General features: G+C 40.0%; 1 protein-coding gene across 5 annotated transcripts in view; it reads left to right on the forward strand.

Moving 5' to 3' along the window:
• celf6 (CUGBP Elav-like family member 6) overlaps positions 1-22,112 on the forward strand; it is a 167,163-nt gene that overhangs the window by 112,728 nt on the left and 32,323 nt on the right. For 3 of the 5 annotated variants that reach the window (XM_066685525.1, XM_066685524.1, XM_066685526.1), the window contains exon 4: positions 14,057-14,185. The exons of 1 other annotated variant lie outside the window; for it this stretch is intronic. In XM_066685525.1, the coding sequence (XP_066541622.1) occupies positions 14,057-14,185 (129 nt within the window). The remainder of the gene's footprint in view (positions 1-14,056; positions 14,186-22,112) is intronic. One more of the 5 variants, XM_066685527.1, reaches the window with a different exon arrangement.

The raw sequence follows: 22,112 nt of genomic DNA on the forward strand, positions 1-22,112 counted from the left end.
AGTAAAGATTCCTTGATGTCCTGTATAACATCATTGACCTTTTGCTTTATTTTATTCTCCTAGGAATGATTTTATCAGATTTGTTTTGACAAGCTCTGGCCATCCTCTGTACTCTGTCTCTTCCTTTATCAGACCGCTCTGATTCCAATTCTCTGATACGAGAAATGCAATCAAAAAAAAAAAAATGAAAGCGAGAAAGAAAAAACAAGCTGTCAAGTGTTCTTCCTCAGTGTGGAAAGGGCCTGAATAATGTGCATTTAAACCATTAAAGAGAGCCAATTTGCCTCGACCCATTGCAGCTAGCAGAGTGCTGCTATCTTGCCTTCCCGGCGGCCAGGTGGGAGAGAGGAAGAGAGAGATGGAGGAGGAGATTGGTGAGTTTTAAAGGAGGTGTGGAAGTGGAAGGAAGAGTGGGGGGAAGGCAGGCGGCAGGGGTGAGAGAGATAAGGACAAAGGCAGGTAGAGCTGCATTTTGGAGTAAGGCAGTAAAGAGAAGGAGCAGAGGTGTAGTCTAAGTGATATGCAGCTATATACCACATACCCAGTGGAAAACTACTATGAGTTGCATACGTACACTGACACATACACTGTATGGTGAAATGTTGGTAGACACCCATTTGATATTGAATATTGTTTTTTTTTTTTTTTTTTAAATATTATAATATTTAATAATATAGTTGTGCTGCAGTATCTACTCTTCTCTTCTGAGAAGGCTTTAGATGACGTGTTGGAACATTAATTGCTGAGAGGATCGCCACAAGAGCATTAATGAGATTACGTAATAGATATCGAATGCTGCTCCAACATAGTGTGAATACATAGGATCTAAATGAATTATTTCCACCTTAAAATTGCAGCTACATAATCACTGTGATGCTTCACTGACATGTAAAAGGGAGAATAGAGCCTCTGTTGTTGCTACTCCAGGCTCAGCATGGCAGGAACTGCACTATGTAGCTTGTGGAGGAGGGTAAGGAAAAAATGCACCCTTCCCTCCACCTGCTCCTTGATTTCAGGACAGTGCTGTAAAAGTGAATTACACTCAACAGATGCAGGGGGATATACCAAATCTTACTTGCCGTTTCTTTAAAGACTTCTTTAATTAGCCTTATATATTATAACTGAATCATAATACTGTACATTCATTAGAGTTTAGTGAAAATATAACCATAGTGTAACAATAGAAATCTGCCAAGAGAAAAACATATATACTTATAGATTAGGGTGACCATATTTGAGTTTTCAAAGAAGAGAACACATGGGGCAGGTTGGCAGCACAAATGCTTCCATAACCATGCAATTATGCTGCTGAAGTTTAATACATAAACAGATACTTGTTAACAAGATAAAAAACAAATGCCTTTTTGGACAGATTCATTTCCATTCAAAAATTGGCCCTAAGCAAAAATAATAAAATAATATTTTTGTCATTTCTTGACAATTTATTATCATTAAAACCTGTTATTTTCTGTTCATACCAAACTTCAAAACTGAAGTCCTGTGTTAAAGCGACTTGTTTACACCAGAAAGCTCATGATCTTGACAGAAACTGATGAGTTTACTTTTTAACTGTGATTTTTAAACGTTACTAAAATCAAGCACCACATTTTATCAACCAGAAGTAATACAGACTTGATAAATGATCAGAGCATCGCTAGGATCCAGACATTTATGTAAAAATACTTATAATTCATATTTTATAAGGTCTGGCTGATAAAAACATGCTGTATGTGAGAGCTATAATTCAGTCTCTCCCCTGTTCTGATGTTAATGATCCGGAGAGTTGGCCTGTTTTCTTCTAAAGTTAATGTTAAACAGAAAAACTGCGCAGATGTAACTTGATTAACTCGTCAGTAACGGTCAGGTGTGTCCATGTATTTGTGTCGTTATAGGGACAGAAGTGATGACTTTCAGTTTTTAAAATATAGAGCAGAAAGTGAAAGGCTCGTGTGACACAGAGACGCTTCCAAATATGAAGGAGAGACTATGATAAATTACCTCTAAATAACAACTTTCAACACATTTCTGTTCGAGGCTCCAGTAAAACACTGTGATGTGGAGTGGACCTTGGCTGAAAGTGTTGTAAAGTGTGTCCCATTTCTGCTCTGAGCTTTGACACCTTGAACACTTGAACCCGGCGTGTCTCACCTACAACAGGGTCATCATATGTGATCGAAGTGCACACTTCAAGAAAGTGATTAGGGCTTATTGTAAGAACAGGGACAGGGGGAAGACTGTGGACGGCAACATCCCGAACAGTTTTGGAATCCCGGCCGGATGCATTTTTTAGGTCCCGAAAAGAGGACATGTCCGGAGAAAAGGGGAGGTCTGGTCACCCTATTAAAGATACATTGATACATACAGTGTTCCCGACACTGTTTCTGCTTTGGTCACCTTGTTTTGCTCATTTGCATACATATATGCCACATAACAGGAAAAAGAAATTAGAAGATGTTTCAAACTTTTAAAGTAGTGCCAAAAAACCACTGATGTTGCCACTAAATGGTGAGCTTTCCAGCGAGGATTGTTATGCAGCCACACAGATCAGTTGTGGACATCATTAATCAGTTTTAAAACTGCGATGGACTAGTGGAGTGGGCCTTTAGCAGTGAGGCAGCCGAGTGAATCTGGACAGTAAATCAGCCTCCTGTCCTCTAGCTGACATTTTAGTCCTCAGTGCATTCTCCCAGACTACACCTCAACTTCTAAATTCCCTCTTCCTCTTCCAATCGCTGTTGTTCGTTCTCTCTCTCTCACTCTCTCTCTCTCCCTGTCTCTCTCTCTCTCTCCTGACCTTGTCCTCCCCTGTGTCTGTGGAAGAAAAGATGAGTCTCCATTATCTATGATTGGAGATGGCCATTATCTAAACACAATCTATGAGGCAAGTCTCACATCATGGCGCACAGCTTCTTGTGGGACGGGGGCCATTTTGTTGGTAGGGAGAGAGTGCCGTTTCTGCCATTTTCCTTCAGGTGAACTTTACTGTTGTGTTTGCTGTTGTGTTGTTTCATTTTAGCCTTTAACCCTTTATACTTTAAGCGTATTACTCAGTTGTTAAATCTTTATTAACAGTAAAGACCTCTGTAAGCCCTAGACATAAATTTCTCATCCTCAAACTCATGCTGCATAATAAGTTGTGTGAGTTTCAAGTTACCAATGGTGGTGATGCATTACTCAATTAAAAAAAATCTTAGAATTTAGAACCAATTAGTAAGTGTAAGATTTAGTAATTAAATATTACTAAAAAATCTAATATATTTGGTAAAATTTATTCACATTGAAATACTGCTAATGACCATTTAAACAACATATTTCTTGTTTACCAAAAATTAAACATCTTTGGTTTATATAGTAGAAAGTATAAATGCTATAAATATATCTATTATAAAGTATTAATATTTCAGTAACTGTTATCCAATAATATCAGGTCTGAGTGAGGTCTAATTCATTCATTCACCTTCTGTAACCACTTCATCCTGTTCAGGGTAGCAGTGGGTCCAGGAAAGCTATTGGGTACAGAGCAGAAACACACCCTGGACATGATACCAGTCCATCTCATGACACCGCACACTCACACATTCACACTTATTGGCAATTTCACACAGCCAGTCAGTTTATCAACATGTGGTTTTGTGAGAAAACGAAAACACCCAGAGGAAACCCGCACAGACTTGGTGAGACAGGGAGCTATAACGCATCTCTGAAATGCATTTTGAGCTAATCCCATGTGCCATCTTTGATGAGCAGGAAAATGTGACCGCATGCCATTTGTCATGTGAACATTCCAATACAACGCTGAACAGTGATCAGTGATGTATTAGGTCCCAGAAATCGCCTGTAAACTGTTTGTTCTTTTAGTTGGCTTCATTCTGATTATAGAAGAGTTATAAACATCGTAACCGCCTGACTTTTTGGGTTTTTAATCATTTTTAAATATTGTAATTAATGAGGCTGTGATGAAAACACTTGAATGAAGGCCAGTTCTTTTATGTATTTTATATGCCACAAGATGTTATCTCCATGTCATATTACTTATACATTGGTTGTAAATTACAAAGTGAAGATAAATCAGGCTACATAAGGCTTGGACGGCAGACTAAAGCATGAATCAGCTGGGATTAGTTTACAGGGAGATGTGGTAAAGTAAATATTTGCCTACTATGAAATGAACCGTGGAAACATCAATCGGATGCAAATTGACAAGGGTAAATATTCCATCTCTTCTGCTGCAGAAAAAGTCTTCCGTGGTGTTCCCTCAGCACTGAGGCACCAAAAGAAAAGTTTACTTGAATTCTTTGCGGCTCTAAACAAGCTAATAATTACCAGCTTCAAGTATGTAGCACAGACGTTGTTCACTACTTGTAAATAGCTGAAGATCTTAAATATGAAGTATTTTGGAATATAATACAGATGTCTATACACAGTGCTAATGCACAACAGACGGAATGGGAGTTTTATACATTCTATTGAGCTTGACAGTCAAATTCCCAGTGTGAACCTTTTCATTTTTGGAGATAGATTGTCTTTCCTCCTAAGGCGATGTGTCTGTCCATGTATGGCCTTTTTCACCTTTTGACTAAAAGTTTCCTTCAGTTAGACAGAGTGTGAAGTTGACAGCAGCTCAAGCTGTCCTGAGCCTTTCCCTGTCCCTCTCCTCAGCAGGTGGACGCCACGAAGGCTTCTGGGTAAAAACAGACCAGGCTGCCACACGGGATTCACTGCCCGGGTGCAACTTTCGCCCAATGAGAGATCTTGTCCAATCGTCATGCAAATAAGCCCCTTCAACCCAAAAGTCAGACAGCCCCCAATGTCGTGTTTTACACTCGCCTTCGAGCGCTTTTCAGTCTCCGGCTCATAAAAGCAATAACTTAGCATTTGCTCTGCATTAATTTAGATTGCCTTGTAGGAACAGGGTATTGCACTCCGCAGCGTCGGCTCAAGTTTTTCATGGAAGAGCGTTCAGAGGCCTGTATCTGACTTGGGTAAAGGAAGTGATTTGAATTTTTTACTCAACAGATTTTTTTTTCCAGGAAAGAATTGAAAATGTGGAGCCTAATAACACACAGCATGAACTTTATCTCAAGTTACACTATAGCATTACTGTTAATAACAATAACCTAATATTACACTATTAAATGAGGCATGATATGCACCCTCAAAATATATGATCACTTATTAAACCTTGCAAATGGAATCATTTGTGTGGAATGGGGTTTCAGTTGATTCTGCTGAAGAAAACTGAGATTAGTCTGAGATTAGTCACAATTTTAGATCTCATAACTGGTGTATGATACGGTTAAATAAATGGGGATTTAAGGTATTAAAATGTCTTTTATGATGTGTGTACATAAAAGGAATTATATATGTTTGTTTTACATTTTTGCAGGACATTTTTCCAGCTTCTTTTTGCCCCTTAAACATTATGTACTGTCCCAGTCAAATGTTTGGACACGCCTACTCAGGGAGGGTTTCCTTTGTTTGGGCCATTTTCCAGATATTGTGAATGTACAGTACACGTCCAACGTTTGGACACAGCATCTCAACCAATGGTTTTTCTTTGCTTTTTATTATTCTCTACATTGTAAATGAATACGGAAGACATTAAAACTATAAAGGAACACATATGGAATTATGTAGTAAACAAAAATGTGTTAACCCAGTAAACAAGGAACGTCCCTGGACGTTCAAAATAGGTCTAAAAGTAGTCTGTTATATTTTAAACGTCAATGGACGTCCAAAATCCATCTTAATAAGTTAGTTAAGTGGTGACCAATCGATAACGTCAGTGGACGTCCAAAACGCGTTTTATACAAGTAATTTATCTCGGGACCAATTAATAACATCAATGGACATCCAAAATAAGTCTAATAGTCATCTTTTCAATGTCTGTGTTTCGATGTCTTTTCAAATTTCATTTTCAACCTTAAGAGAACGCTGATTAGACGGCAGTCGTTACGTTATTTCAACGTTGAATCAGTGGCTAATTGTTTACTGGGAAACAAACCAGAATATGTTTTATACTTTAGATTCTTCAAAGTAGCCACCTTTTGCTTTGATGGCAGCGTCTTGGCGTTCTCTCAATCAGCTTCAAGAGGACCATAACTTAAGTTGTGCAGAGGTAGGGGCTGGTACACAGTTGTATCCAGTGAACAGCCCTATTCCACCAATCTCTAATGAGAAGATGTGTCCAAATTTTTGACTGTGTATATATACACAGTAATAGTATATATTTACATAGTAAGTCATGTATAGTCCCTTTCACAATTCCCTCTGTCTCTCCTCCCACTCTCCGTCTCTCTCCTCTGTCTCTCTCTGAAAGCAGGGGAAATTGTGTGGAAAATGAGGGGCTGTCAGTCTGCTGCCGTGTCCAGGCAAGTGGACGGCCCTCATTCTACAAATGCAAATAACAAAAAGGAGGATCAAAAGAGTTATCAAAACACTAGTGACATCTGACAATTGCTTGTCTCAGGAAGCCTTTTCATTTCAGCTCGCTATATTAAAAATTAATGGATTTCACACAGGCGCCATATGCTGTCAAGATTGATGCTTCTCTCAGTGGAATAAAGTGCTACTTTTTCTTGTGGGCTGTATGCTTGTGTGGCATTCCGTCAACGTTGCCCTTTTTTTTCCCCCTCCACCCTCTTTGGATCTCAAAGGGAAAGAGGATTGAGTTGTTAGGGAAACCTACTTAGACAAAGTTCTCTCTCTTGTCTTTGTTTGCAAATATGTCAGCCCTCCAAACAATTAGTCCCATGCAGGAGTGTACTGGATGGTTAACATGTTTTTTTAATGATGGCCACATTTTTTTTCCAGCAACTCCAAGCCAACAAAGAGTGATTCCAGTTTTCCAATTCATGGAGAAAGTGAGCTACCGGGGAAAAGAAAAAAAAAAGCGGACAGCTGCCTCTGACGATAAAAGGCTCCTGCTGAGGGGCCTGTGGGTGTATTTCAAAGGCGGTGTGTGTGTGTGTGTGTGTGTGTGTGTGTGTGAGAGAGAGAGAGAGAGAGAGAGAGAGAGAGAGAGAGAGAGAGAGAGAGAGAGAAAGCGGCACATCAGAAAGCACAATGCTCTTGTTTCTTGGCACTGGCTGGCTCTGGCATTCAGCACTGCCCTGTCATGGACAGAAACTGATGAAGATACAGATGGATGGCAAAAATAAAGGAAAAATCAACTACAGAAACAAGCACCACAAGCCACTAGAGCAACTTTAAAGCACCTGGCTGTAGATTCTCCAAGACTGGGGAAGTGTGCTGTAGAGATAGACCAGCATTCTTCCAATAGATATTCCCTCATTTGGGTTTGAGTTTTGATGATGATGTTGTAGAACCCTATGGAACATGACGCTCCAAAATCTCTTAGTTTTCAACTGCGTTGAGATCAGATGGAAAGATATGGTACATGATGGACAAGCCCACACCAGGACAGAAGCAAAGTGATTAAAGTGCAGCTATATTTTAGAGAATGTGCTGTATTATATTCCAGTGTGAACATGAACTGAACCTGGCATGTTCACTTCTAATCTGAGCCGCTTCTTTATGTGGTAATGATAACTCTTACATATCTGATTCACAACACTGTGAACGCTGTTCAGAATTCATTGTTGGAGCAAAGTCTTTTTAGCAGCTTCCTTAAAACGCCTGTCACAGTGCTAATGTTTTGGTTTTAGAGGAAACACAGTGCTTTCTTATGAGATAAAGCTAGAGGGAAAACAATCTCAATAGCTACAGAGGAATAAATGTCAGTGAGGTTGTATCCCTTTCCTAGCGTTTTTCTGAATGGCTTTAAACAGAACTGAGGTTCACTTCTGTTGGATTTTCTTCCATTATTAAATCAAGAACAAAAACACTCTTCTCTATAAGCTTTGTTGATTGTAGCCATTTAGCTTTCACAGCTCTGTGTGATTTAATGAGAACGGTTTGAGAGAAGAAACAATGAGTGATGGTTTTAGCACCACATAGGGGATCTTTTGCTGTTTTGTCTCAGTTTTGGGGTGAAATCTGTTCGGAATAACGTCAGATGCAGACTGGGTTAAAAAGAAAAACATGAACTCCAAACAAAATAATCAGATTTTGGAAATACATTGTATTTCACCGTTGTTTTGATTTGGATTTTTAGTTTACTGCATCGTTTCAAAACAGCAGCTATCCGTCGCACTGTGTGAATGTTTCCTGATGAATAGACCTATAAAAAGTCTCCAAAATGACTTGGAATAAAAGTAATTAACATTGATCTCTACTGAAATTTATGAAGATTTTGTTTTTCTCCTGGAAAGTTACTGTACTGCTGCCTGAACGTAGCGTACCGACCACGAGCACGAAGCACCGAAACAGAAAGCGAAGAGCCTGGGTTTAGTAATAAGGCTGGCAGTGTAAATGCAGCTTTAGTTAGCTACTGCAGTGTGTATGAAGAACGCTCAGTGAGTAAAGGGCACAGTCTCAGTGTGCACTGCTGTTAAACAGCGCTGCTTCAGTCATGTACAGACCACGAGGAATCCCACCCTGCTCTGAATGGAAATGAAGTGACCCCTCTCAGAAACTATCGATTTAAATATGTATTGAGGAGCTGAGCTGAGCTGAAGGCTAAGCAGTGCTTTGTTTCGAGAGGCTTTTAGAGGCCATCTACTCCTCTTCATAAACGCTCTCTGAAGTCCAGCCATGGGTAAAAGAGAGACAGAAAAAACTGTAGCAGCCCAATGGGATCAGCCTGGGAGACAGGCACAAAGTGGGCTAATTAATTGAAATCCATATTCTTGTGTGCCTGTGCATGTAGAATGTGTGTGTGTGTGTGCGCGCGTTGAGCATGATAATCTTTACTGCTGCTGCTGTGGTGTGTTTGTGGTCAGGTACTTACACTAACTAAAGGAAATGTGAGAGACTGGTGGTAAAAAGTAGAGAGTGAGAATGAGGGTGAGAGAGAAAGAGAAGCAAAAAATGAATCAGAGAAATAGAGAGAGGCAGGAAATGAGAAACAAGAGAGACAGAAAGAGGAGAGAAAATAGGAGAGGATTAAAGAGAGGTGGAATGAGAAAATTGAGAGATATAAAACAGAGAATGAAAGTTAGTGATAGAAAGAGACAATGGGACACAAAGTAAGATGAGAGAGAAAAACAAAGAAAGAAAGGGATGAATAAAGACAAGGGCTGAGAGAATAAGAAAGAGAGAGAGAGAGAGAGAGTGACCATAAGAACGGCGCAACAGAGGCAGAGAGAAATAGAAGAATTATAACTAGGAGGTCTGGCAATGAAAAGATAGCGGACTACAAATTCAATTTTTCTCTCTGTCCCTCCCTGAGGAGAAGAGCAGGAAGAGCCCTCGATGCCCATCCCACACCCCCCCCACATCTTCCACTGAGGGTGATTTATTTTTTTAGCCTTTGCTAACACGTTGGAAATGTTCTCTCATTGTTCTCATGGCTAGTTAATTAGCCTTGTAAAGCTGACATTAGGTCTCTGAAAGGCCCCCGACGGGGAGTGAATCTGCAGCCCCTTAAGACTGGAGCGCCACGGGGGCACAAGCAGTGCAGAGAGAGAGAAAGATAATGAGGGAGAGAGAGAGAGCACAGAAGCAGAGGAACTGTGTTAGTTAATCTGAAAACAACAGCACTAGTAGTTGTTTCTTTATTTTTTATTGTTTTACATTTAGTTTACCATATTTGCATTTTAATTTCCCAGTGTTAATATTTTTGCTTATTAATGTTTATTTCATATTTGTGGATTTTCTCTGCGGAGTGATGACTTTGGCATGGTAGTGATGTCACTAGTAACTGAACCTGTGATCTCCTGCTGAGAGGGTAGATGCTTAGAGAGTCACATGTGGTTAACTAGTAGTATACGAGAACATATAGCAGTTATATGTGACCCCCTCGGTCTCCAGAGAACCCTGCCTACGTCCATGACACTGTTGTGTTGTGTGAAAATGAGAGGATAGCTCTGGGATTGTATTAGTGGCCGTATGATAGTGCTTCGTGACCAGAGGAAAATGCCATTCCGCCTGTTGCTCTTCTGTTGATATGCACTTTATTAACCAGTATCTAGCTCTTCATCGGTGGTCAGTTTTTGTGTATTGAACTGGAAACCCCCAAAACCAAGCTGATATGCTAAACCCACTAATGAATTGTGTAGCAACAGGTGGGCTACAGAATTTCTACACTTGCCAGGACCACCTGACTGCTACTTCTGATAAAATGGCCACTGAGTGTGGGTTATTATTAAGTTATTAGTAAGTGTTTCACATGGTTTTCACAAGCTTTAGCTGTTGCTTCCTGGGAGACTCACACACACACACACACACACACACACACACACACACACACACGCACACACACACAAAAACACACTCACCCACACTTATTCCAGTCCACTTGACCATTATAGTACCCCTCTATATTTGCATCTCCATCCTTGACACTGACACCCACCAACACTCACTTTGTGTGATGAGCCTTCCACACAGGCATTTGTGTGGGCAGGTGTGTGTGTGTGTGTGTGCGCGCACATGAGCGTTTGTATGCATGTGTTAAATCATGCACCTTGTGCATCTCATTTGAACTTGTGTGAGACAGTGTGTGAGTCAGGACGGAAGATCTCACTGAGAGGAAACCTGGCCTGTATTTACCTCTGCTGCTTGTGTGTGTGTGTGTGTGTGTGTCTGAATCATTTTCATAATCTGCTCAACATTCCAATCCAAGCAACATACACATGAAGAGTGAAGTGAAGAAGTAGGGGTAGCCATGGCTTTAAGGTTAGAGAGCAGAACGGAGAACTTTGGACCAGAAAGTTAAAGGTGTAATTTTAAACACACCAAGACAATAAAAAAAAGAAAAGAAAACAAGAAATAGGAACAAAGTATTAAAGCCTCATGGTAAAACATAAAAAAACAGATAAACAATTAATTGTATTTATTCTAGTCTAAGAGAAAGAACCAAAAGAAACAATAATCTCCCACTTCCTCCTTCGCAATAAACTGGAGAAAAAAAAGGAAAGAAAAAAAAGAATTGGCACCCACCCGCTACAGCTCCCATAACAGACGCTCTGTACTTACAGGTACACCGGCAATATTTACTAAAAGACTTAAGGGCAATTTACACATAGATAGAAGGATCTCACAATGAAATGAGCTAACAACATGACGCCATGTCTGAGAAATGCATCAAAAAAACACAAAAGGTTAAAAAATAAATGTCTAGACAAAGCATAACACAAGCCGGGATTCTGCAACCCCATGATGTCACTGGGAGGACCACCACAGGGTGCCGAACTCTCATTGGTTGCTGGCTTTTATATGCAGGGGAAAAAGCCAAGCACAGGAACAACTATGAAAACAAACAAACAGAAATACAAACATAACAAATATCCTCCAAGAAATAGGAAACAAAAAAAGTCTAGGGACATAACAAATAATAATGATCTTACGTAAATAAAATCACTACGTTTTTATTGTAGGCTGCATAGCTGCATTCATTCATTCATTCATTATCTGTAAGCGCTTATCCAGTTCAGGGTCGCGGTGGGTCCAGAGCCTACCTGGAATCAGTGGGCACAATACGCCCTGTAGGGGGCGCCAATCCTTTCTTACCAAAGACTAGTGAGAGAGAAATATTGAAAAATGAATTAAAACCATAGAATCCTCAAACTCTCGTCTGAGTACAGAGACGTCCCACTGTGGATTTGAGGAATCTCCCTCAGGATGCAGGCCGGCGTGGCTGTTTGTATCCTGTCCCCACATCTGTGCAAAATCATCCCCAAATTCCTGCCCTCCAGATGTTTGTGTTTGCATTTCCACCTTTATTTTTTTTCTCCTGCTACCATCATTCCGCTCATAAAAGGTTTTATTGGAAACAACGTGGTTGAGTTTGACATTTCTGAGACACATTGGTAGTTGGCTGCCCAACAGAAGCAACCAGAGCTTTATTTGAAAATAAACCCTCTGTGTTCTGAAAGAGAGACCAGTGCATTTCAGCAGAGCAGCTGATAAAAATAACACTATCCTATAAAAGTGATGGGAATTCACCAATGAAACTGATACAAAGACAATAGCTTCTCCATCTCTCTCTCTCCCTCTATCCCCCCCACCATCTCTGAACATTGGGGCTTCAATCTGTAGCGCTCTGAGAGATCTGCTGCATAATGTAGACGAGCAGGAAGGTAGCGGAGATAGATGATCTGTCCCATGCTATAGAAATACAGAGATTATAGTTAAAAGGGTTTAGCTTCAGAGATTAAATATGTCTTAATGGTATGTATTTAGGTCGTTCACAGCAAATCCCTTCTAAAGGTTTTATTCAGTTGTACTTGGTTTAAATTACTGGGATAGTTAACAATTTACTGTAAGTCATTTTACATAAGACTACATCCCAGATACACATGCCTTTCACCACAACTGACATAAGCACCCCTGAAAACTAGAGGGGCTTTTTCCCACAAACCTCAATCATCACTGTCCTTTCTGGGGTGAAACTGACTCACCCGGTATTATCATAGAGCATCGGGACAATGTACCTGCCCCATAATTCAACCTAGGTGTAATATTTTAGAGTGGGACTGAAGGCCTAGCTCTAATAGTCACAGTTCCCCAGTGATCGGAGCACGCTTCTGCGGCGGAGTGTGTAGGACTTTACTTTCATTAATATCTTAACTCTGAACCGGAGTTTGAGTTTGTTTCTCCAGACTTAGCATCACATTTCTTTTACTTTGGAAGGTTCTTCCTGACAGCTCTCATGGCAAAGCTCATAGAATCATCCAGAAATAGTTCAGTAAAGCCACATATAACTCACAGAAGGTTAAAAGCAGAGCGTCGTGATGATGAGTGTGTGTGTGCCTGTCTTGTGCGAGTGTGTGTATCTGTGTACACCATATAGCTCTGCAGAACGCTGATAGGGGTTGAGAAAGTGTGTGAGTTGCGTTTGTTCTGTTTTTCACAGACTCACTTTCTCACACTATCTCCCTCCCTCTCTGTGGCTCTTCGTTCTATTTTTCTTCTCGTTCCCTCGTTTGAACTCCTCAGTAGATCAGGCCTTTTCAAAGGGTCCTTTTAATGGCATAATAATATCATAAAATATGCCCACCTCCCCCCAGCTGAGCTCAAAGGAGCTTTATTGCCATGACCATGTAACAGCTGCCAAAACATTAAATCTATTTATAATACATCAGCCTATTAACCAGTCAACACACGCGCACACACACACACACAAAGAACTGTGTAACTGTACACATTTATCTTACATATAATCAGTCATAAGGAAACCTCAATTCATTTAAATTTTTTATATTATTAAAAAAAAAAAACGTATTACGGAGCCCCTGGAGGGACATGGTGAGAATTACTTTTTAGGGAAAAATCTCATGAGCACCACTTAGTAAGTCATGAGCACCACTTAGTATGTCGTGAGCACCACTTAGTATGTCGTGAGCACCACTTAATATGTCGGGGTATGTTGTGGGTTCGAGTCCCGCTCCGGGTGACTGTCTGTGAGGAGTTTGGTGTGTTCTCCCTGTGTCTGTGTGGGTTTCCTTCGGGTGACTGTCTGTGAGGAGTTTGGTGTGTTCTCCCTGTGTCTGCGTGGGTTTCCTCCGGGTGCTTCGGTTTCCTCCCACAGTCCAAAAACACACGTTGTAGGTGGATTGCCAGCTCAAAAGTGTCCCTAGGTGTGAGTGTGTGTTGCCCTGTGAATGACTGGCATCTCTTCCAGGGTGTGTTCCTGCCTTGCGCCCAGTGATTCCGATTAGGCTCCGGACCCACCACGACCCTGAACTGCATACGCGGTTACAGACAATGAATGAATGAAAAAATAAATTTATTCTCCTTGAAATGTTACCAGAATGTAAACGGCAGCTGTTTATTTTATTTATTTATTTAAATTATGTAGGACACTATATAATAGAATTTAAACTATACATAACATTCTCTCTCTCTCTCTCTCTCTCTCTCTCTCTCTCTCTCTCTCTCTATCTATCTATCTATCTATCTATCTCTCTCTCTCTCTCTCTCTCACTCACTCTCTCTCTCTCTCTCTCTCTCTCTCTCTCTCTCTCTCTCTATCTATCTATCTATCTCTCAGAAGACCGGAAGCTGTTTGTGGGGATGTTGGGGAAGCAACAGAGTGAGGAGGATGTTCGTCGGCTGTTTGAAGCGTTTGGTCAGATTGAGGAGTGCACCGTGCTCCGGGGGCCTGATGGGGCCAGTAAGGGTCAGCACCTACACACCTCCCTCTCTACCTCCTCAACTCCATTATTCTCCTCTTTGCTCCTACACTTCATTGGCTTTCACTGTAACACAGTGTCCCTCTGAACCATTCCCTCTTTTGTTCCGTATTTGCTTCGTTGCTATCTTTCCTTCACTGCATGCTTGTTCTCACTGGGGATACTCTCTCATCCTTGGCCAGTTTTTAAAACACTGTCTGCAGAACTGTTTTACAATGTTTTGTAATGTGTTTAAACCATTACAAGACTAAAGCTGGTTGGTGTGGTATAGCACCGCATATATACATGTATAGGCATGTGTTTGGTTCCCAGGAACAGCATGAATATTAGTCCTTGGGCAAGATTCCTAACACTGCATAAATGTTCTTCAGTGAAAGGACATTTTGTAAAATGCAGTAAAAACAATGTTGATATATCTATTGATGGAATATTGTAAATAAAAACAAATTTAAGAAGTGATGACTGCAACAAAGTCCAGGCAAAATAAGAGTGACATGTTTAGAACATGATGTAAGAGGCATCCACCAAAGAAAAGATGGGTTATGACTTATTATTTTGTGTCAAACTTCATGAAAGAATATTTCATTATCTTTGGTGATAACTGTGATTTCAAAAGGTTAAAATCTTCCGGTCTTCAGGTTTAAGTATATTCACCTGTTCGTTTGTGCACCTTGATTGCATTTGCACCTTCTTTCCCTCTCAGTGTGTAACATAGTGTCTCTCTCTCTCTCTCTCTTTCCGTCTTTCTCTCTCTCACACCTATTCATTCTATGCCTCAGCACACACCTGCCTCTCACACCTTCTCTATAGCGCCTTCCCTTTCTCTCTCCACATATTCATTTTCCCTGCTCTGCTCCTCCTTCAGTCCTTTCTTTCTCTCTCTCGCAGCATGCTCCATTCAAACACCTCCTACTCACTCTTTTCTTCTCTCACTCTTGTCTTCCGCTCTCTCCATTCTACAGCCCTGTGAAGAGTTTTCTGTTTTGGTGCTTCCTTTGCAGTTCAACAAGGAAAAGTTTCAATTATATACACCCTGAACAATACACAAAAGTGTCAGATTTTTTCCTGCCATTCACACTGCAGCAAGTGTTTAAGTAGCTGCTCACTTCACCCACTCAGCATCCCACCTCTCTTCAGTCTCCTGTGTAATTTGTGTAGATTTAATTTCTTCCTATTGTTAAACTCCTGATGGATTCTTTAGCCAGGTCCAGAATTATACCTCCCCACTGCACACTCCAAATATTAGTCCTCCTACGTGCTATCAGTAAGAGGGGGTGTAATCTAAAGGGGGGGTGATGTGGGCAGAGAACCCATTACTATTAGGTTTAAAATCTGCATAATGAAAGTAAGCACAAATGTATCCACTGAGAGACATTATGGGACTTCAAGTTCGTGAACTAGTTCCTTTAGATGGCAGTGCTGAGTAATGTTTGTTTATTTGAGCTCAACTGGTTGCTACTGTCAGTTAAACTGTTTTATTTATTTATTATTGTTTCTATTTTTTAATAACATTTGCCATTGGAGTTGTTAAATTACCAAGAACCATCAAGCCAGCAAAGGCTTGAAAGTTATTCGTAAGTTATTCGTACGTGTCTAATACAAGTTTGGACATTTCTGGCTTGTCTTGTCTATGCAAAGGTTCATCAAGGACTGTTAAATGACCACTAAATTTGATAAACCAATAAAATCTGCATATGCCATTTAATGTTAATAACATGTATTACAGCTCAGTCCTAGGTATTCATACATATGCTTAAATATATGAACTTTTGCAAAGATCAAACTATTTGTATTTCAGCAGAATGACAGTGATTTTATTGGTTACACAATCTGATCTAAGAATCTGATTATTCTACAAAATCTCAACCTAGATTCTCTTTCGCTACCATCAGCTTGAAAATAACTCTAATACTTTTTATGACTTGTAATGTAGCAGACAGACTCTGGCATGAACTCAGTGATGCAGCTTTTCATTTCCCAAAAAGCGTCATAGCGTAATCATCATCTCACTTAGGCTCTCTGAAGCGTTTAATGATGATCGTATTGCAGATCTTTATGGGAAGCAAAGCCAGGTCGTTTTTTTTCTTTTCTTTTTTTCCATTTGCCAACTGTCGTCTGCACTCAGTAAAATGGAAAGAGGAAGAGTTTCAGAGCGAAGGTGAAATGCTGTTAGAGAGTAAGTTTCTGTCCGCAGGCAAATGGACTCATGTTTGGAATCTCAGGATCTCGCTGGGGATGATCAGACTGTCTGGACTGTGAGATTAGTGGATATACAAGATGCAGGATGCTGTGGTGCAGGAGAGTGTTGCTCTGAATCACATCCATATACTGTGTGGAGTAGGGCCGTCTCTGCTGAGATCTTTCATGTAGATATTTAAAGAGCTGTGTCCATACTATCACTTGAATGTAAACGAGGCATCTCTCATCTTCTCTGCAATTTCTGTCTGAGTGGAAAACAGCATTTTGAAGTACCTACTTTACAGTGTGTCTCATTAGGATTCTCAGTCATTTCCCACTTGTATAACAGTTTTCATAACTCCGTATTTCGTTTGACAAATGTAAACTATGTACTTTCTTGGACATAAATGTAATCTAAGCTTATAGAAACCTGTTGTAACTAATGAATTTGGATACTTCAGGGTGCACTCTCTGTGGACCCAGACATTCACTTGTGTAAGCACAGCTTGTGTAAACTCTATAGAAAAACATGAAATTAAATGTTTCTTGCCCACTCACTGTCAATTCCTTGCTAAACTAGTATGAACTTTTCAGAAGTTTGGTCGTTTGTTCAAGGACTTAAATCTGATTACCTCAGCCACATTGAGATATTCATGTGACCACATACATTAACTGAATTCTTCATTAATGTGGCAACTTACATTGGAAACTGAATGGTTATTCTGTATCCTGTTCTCTGTACTGGAGGCTATGGAGTGATACAGCTATAGTGTGTTGGTGTATTCTGATAGACAGATTCATCTCAGCATGTCTATAACCCAGCAGAGCGTGTGGTTTGGTGATTTTGACGTGAGATAATGTGATGATGTCCCAGGCTCAGCAGGGAAGGAGACATAGCTCTATTGAACGCTGTGATGGGTGTGTATCATTGCGTGTATTCATTGTGCTTTTTGTCAGATTGAAAAGTGTGTGTGTGTGTGTCTGTGTGTGTATCACTGGCAGATGTGCAGCACTATGTATTTTACTTGCTTGTGTTTATAAATACCTTTGATCATATACAGTGACTAGCGTGGGGTAATATACAGCGTGGCGTGCAATATATTACATCATACAATGTACCTGACTTTAAAGTGATGTTCATGATTTTAATTAAAAATACACTTTTTTATACAGCTCAACACTTGCTAGCTCTTTGTTCTGTTTGCATGCTGGAAAATGCTCAGATGTGTATACACAGCCATAGCTCAGTTCATGGGGGGGGGGGGGGGGGGGGCTCTCTGTCCAAAATGGCTGTGGCTTTTGCTCTGTGCATCACAAGAAAAAGCATCTTGAAGCATTTGGAAGTGGAGAGAACTCAGAAAGTTCAAAAGCATGAAAAGAGATAAGGACGTTGCTCTATTTCCGCTCCATATATGGGGATATTGACTTAATTTTTGCTGTTTCTGTTTATTTGAAGTGAAACAGACTCTAAATTCTATAGACAGCTAACCGAATGAAAGTAAACACAGACAGTGAATAAAACCTTACAGACAAATTACACTACATTCCCGTTTCAGACTTAAACACTGAAACATACCATTTCACCTTCAAAATATGCAGAGCTTCTGAACGATCACAAAGATGGGGGGAGGGGGGGGGGTGCTGTGAGAACAGTTCCCCAGAATCATGTACTTTGCCATTATTTAATTTTTGATTTTACAATTTAAGTTTGTTTTTTGAGTGATTAATTCGAGTTTTATTACATAAACTGTGCATGGCCTTATCAAATAAATGCTCACTAATGAGGGCCAAGATTTATAAAACCCAATGAAACATTAGAGCCATATACAAGCTCACGACAAAGCAGAGACTGAAAATGAAGTGTTGAAGAGAGAGAGTGCGATTAATGAATGAAGATATATCACAGATGTTAAGATCCGCACAGCCGGGACTGAAAAAGAAAAAGTTGCACACTTTGGAATTTAGTTGCACAACCTTTAACTTTGATTATGGCATGCATTCACCGTGGCATTTGCTTTAACAGCCTTGTGCAACATCGCAAAATTTATTTCCCTCCAGAGTTGCATTTATTTTTTGGCCAAGATCATGTACTGACAACAGGAAAGTTAAACATTTTGTGAAGTCTTCTCCGGTTTATCTCAAAGACTAGCAGTGGGGTTAAGGTCAGGACTCTGTGGAGGCCAATTCATGTGTGAACCGAATCTTCACTGTTTGAGGCTGATGAATGTTGGCACCGTCATCCTGAAATATGCCCGTGCCATCAGGGAAGAAAAGATCCATAGATGGAATTAACTGGTCATTCACTGCATTCAGGTCCTCTGACTCTGTCTGACTCTGACAGCTGACATCATTTTATTGCCATGTGAAAATGCTCTCCTGTCAATTTTTTTACACTTCACAAAGCATTTACACGATCTCGGGGCACTGCCATTTAAGTTTTTCTTTAAATTCTTCTGAGATGTTGAGAGTTCACCTGTATATTTCCAGCTGAAACATATTAATCACTATACCAATGATACAATCACATTCTCTTTAGTTATTTCTTCATTAAATTGATTTGTTTTGTTTGTTTGATTTATGTATTTATTCAATTTTTGTTAGGTACTATGTCTTACCATAAGTTGCAGTGTCACACAGGCAGCACAGTGGCGCAGAAGGTAGTGTCGCCATCAGCTTCAGGGACCAGTTTGTTGGTTCAAGCCCCACCTCATGTCGTTGCCTGTAAGGAGTTTGGTGTGTTCTCCCTGTGTCTGTGTGGGTTTCCTCTGGGCACTGGTTTATTCCCATGGTCCAAACCCATGCAAAACCTGACAGAAAGCTTTCATAGCTACATAGACTATAGCTTTACTGTGTTGCATATATAAGGGGTATAAACACGTGATCATCGTATTTGTTCTGCCCATTGGGAGTGGATGTCAAAAAAGGTGATTTTGACTGAGTCCACTGTCAGCTCCTAATTATGACAACAGTCATAAATTTGGTCTACGGTGTAAAGTAGAATTGTTCATGTTGAGATCTGCATTTAGGGATGAATCTTTATCCGAAAGTAAGATGTGTGTGTGTGTGTGTGTGTGAGCGCCTGCTTGTCATGATCCCTCACGGTCTTTAAAAGTCTTGTCATTGCAAACGGTTCTGGCAGTGTGCAGCAGTGAGGCCGGCTTCCAGGAATTCAAATCAGACTGCCCCCCCCCACCACCACCACCCTCAAACCAGAAGGGCTGCATGGACCATAACACTTTTCTTTTGTCCCAGTGTTGATGTAGATTCATGTGGCTCTCAGCCTGTTAGTGTCCCCAGACCCAATAAAAATGGCCAAGAAGCTTAATATCCCTATCTCCCTTTTCCCCGGTGCTCCCCCAGGGCTGCGCGTCTCTGGCAGCCGGAGCTGAATAGAGTTCAGGCCTGTCAGTAATAATAGAGATATGGCTTTTAGTTCTGTAATTATGATGTGTTATACATGTCATCCATTCAAACAGTCTGAATTCATGCATGAATATTATTTTCTCTGTGAATTCAAAAGGGAGCATGGAAACCTCTCAGCTAAAAGCTGTCCAATCTTTTTTTTTTTTTTTCTCTTTTCACGTCCTCCCTTCTTTTTCACCAGCGAGTACAAAGCCCTCAAATTTGCACTATAATTTCTGAGTCCCTCATCACTTCCATTTCATTGGAGATCTTCAGCTCTTGGCTCTCTGTAATTCTCTTCTTTCTGGGTCAGGGAAAAGACACAGAGATGGAAAGAGTAAAAAAGCCACGGTGCTCAATGCCATCCATATGCTTTAAAATTCCCATATCATAGAAAAAAACTCATTTTCCAAGCCTTGAAATAAAAGGCTTTGACACAGAGTGTGAAAACACAGAGCAGGGCACAGGTTGATTCAAAGTGTTTGTGAGGTTTAGATTGATGAAAAATATTGCCTTTTTCCTTCTGAAAACTACTTCGCTATATATTTAACTTTTTATTTATTATTTACCTGAATAAAACCACCTGAGCTTTTTTTAGATAAAGTTTCATAACATACAAAACTTTGTTATATGTTAATGAAATAACAGAAGATAGAAATACCTTAGCAAAATAATGATCATGAAAAAACAAATCATTTATATGCTTTTAAATATCTTGTTGTAATATATTAATGGAAATAGAAATTGCAAACAAAACCGTTGAGTGCCGTTTAAAGTAATCTATGTTGTGATGCCACAGCTATGAATAAAAATTACACGATAGCCCAATGAATAAACATTAGTTTAGTTCCACTCTTACACTGAAGTAAGGAAGATTGTTGTTAGACTGTCTCTAGCATATATATTGAAGTGGAAATTGTGGGGGAGGATGAATTAAATTTTATGCTGCTCCGGACTGTAGGGAAGCAAATAGTTCATAACATTGTGGCAAAGCATACGCACAGGTTAACATCCAATGACCCCCATGTGTTAGCTTCCTCTCAGAAGGCATGGTGTTTTCTCCCAGGATTTCTTGATACTTGATTAAGTTCATATTGCTCTACGCATGCTGCAGGTTTCCAGAGGAAGCAAAGCAGCCCCAGAGCTTTTCAGAGCCATCTCCATGCCTCACCGTAGTGTTCTTTTCAGCTGATGCCTCATTCTTAGTCCTCCAGTCCTCCAGCTGATCCATAGGGCAGTAAAGTTTCAGTTTAGTTTGATAGCTCCACAGAACAGAATCCCAGAACTTATTTGCTTTATTCATATGATTCTGATTGTACTGGAGCTGGCTTTTCATGTGCTTTTGGGTCAGTACAGGTGTACATCCTGGAGTTGAGACTTGGACACCTTCAGTGTTTAGTATGTGCCTTACTGTGCAAACTGAAATCTCAGTGCCACCAAATCTTGCTGTAGGTCTTTTGCAGTCACTCAAGTGTTTTTAATCACCTACCTTTTCAGGATAATGTTGGCAGGTGATGGCTTCTTCTTTCTGCTACACTCAGGTAGTGTAGCTGATGTTCCTTTAACTTTGAACTTGTGAAATATGTTTTCAATGGTATATCTAGGAACATTCAGTGCCTTTACTATATTTTTGTATCTTTTTCCATGCTTGTACATAGCAATGATCTCTCAGCTTTTTGGACAAATCTCTTGACTTATTTCTAACATGAAATCACACGTCAGTCAACAGACCCCTAGCCAGTCCAGGTATTTGTAGTGCTTTATCTTAATCAGACCTAATGCAGCTGATGACGCCCTTGATTAATTACATCACATGTGCTTGATACAACACATGATTCTGTTTAGGAGGCTGAATAATTCTGAGACTGCAGTAGTCATTAAAAGTGGCATTTGATGTTGAGTTTGAAGAAACTACTTGTTGTTTTAGTTGGGTTGACTTATTTAAATTGTTGTTGTTTGACTGGTTTATTTTGAAATTTTGAATGTTTATATATTTTGCTAATAAACCTTGAAGTTGAATAATTTAGATCGCAACTCTACTCTTGCAGTCGGTCTGAAGACAGATACATGTAACATGCACAGAAACTCTCCAGAATGCTAGGTCTAAAGAAGAAGCAACAAATTTGTTAAATGTGAGTTACTATATAAATAATGTCATTAAAATAGGTTTTTACACTACTGGACATGTGTATATATACATCTTACATTTATGTATTTAGCACATGCACTTTTCCAGTGCAACTTACAAAAGTGCTTTGTGGTCATGAGGTAAAGGGTGAGCATTTCAAAGCAATACAGCAGGTCTTTTCAGATTATTTTAAAAATGTCTTGGTT

Source organism: Hoplias malabaricus, chromosome 11 (assembly GCF_029633855.1).
Source record: "Hoplias malabaricus isolate fHopMal1 chromosome 11, fHopMal1.hap1, whole genome shotgun sequence".
Lineage (NCBI taxonomy): Eukaryota > Metazoa > Chordata > Actinopteri > Characiformes > Erythrinidae > Hoplias > Hoplias malabaricus.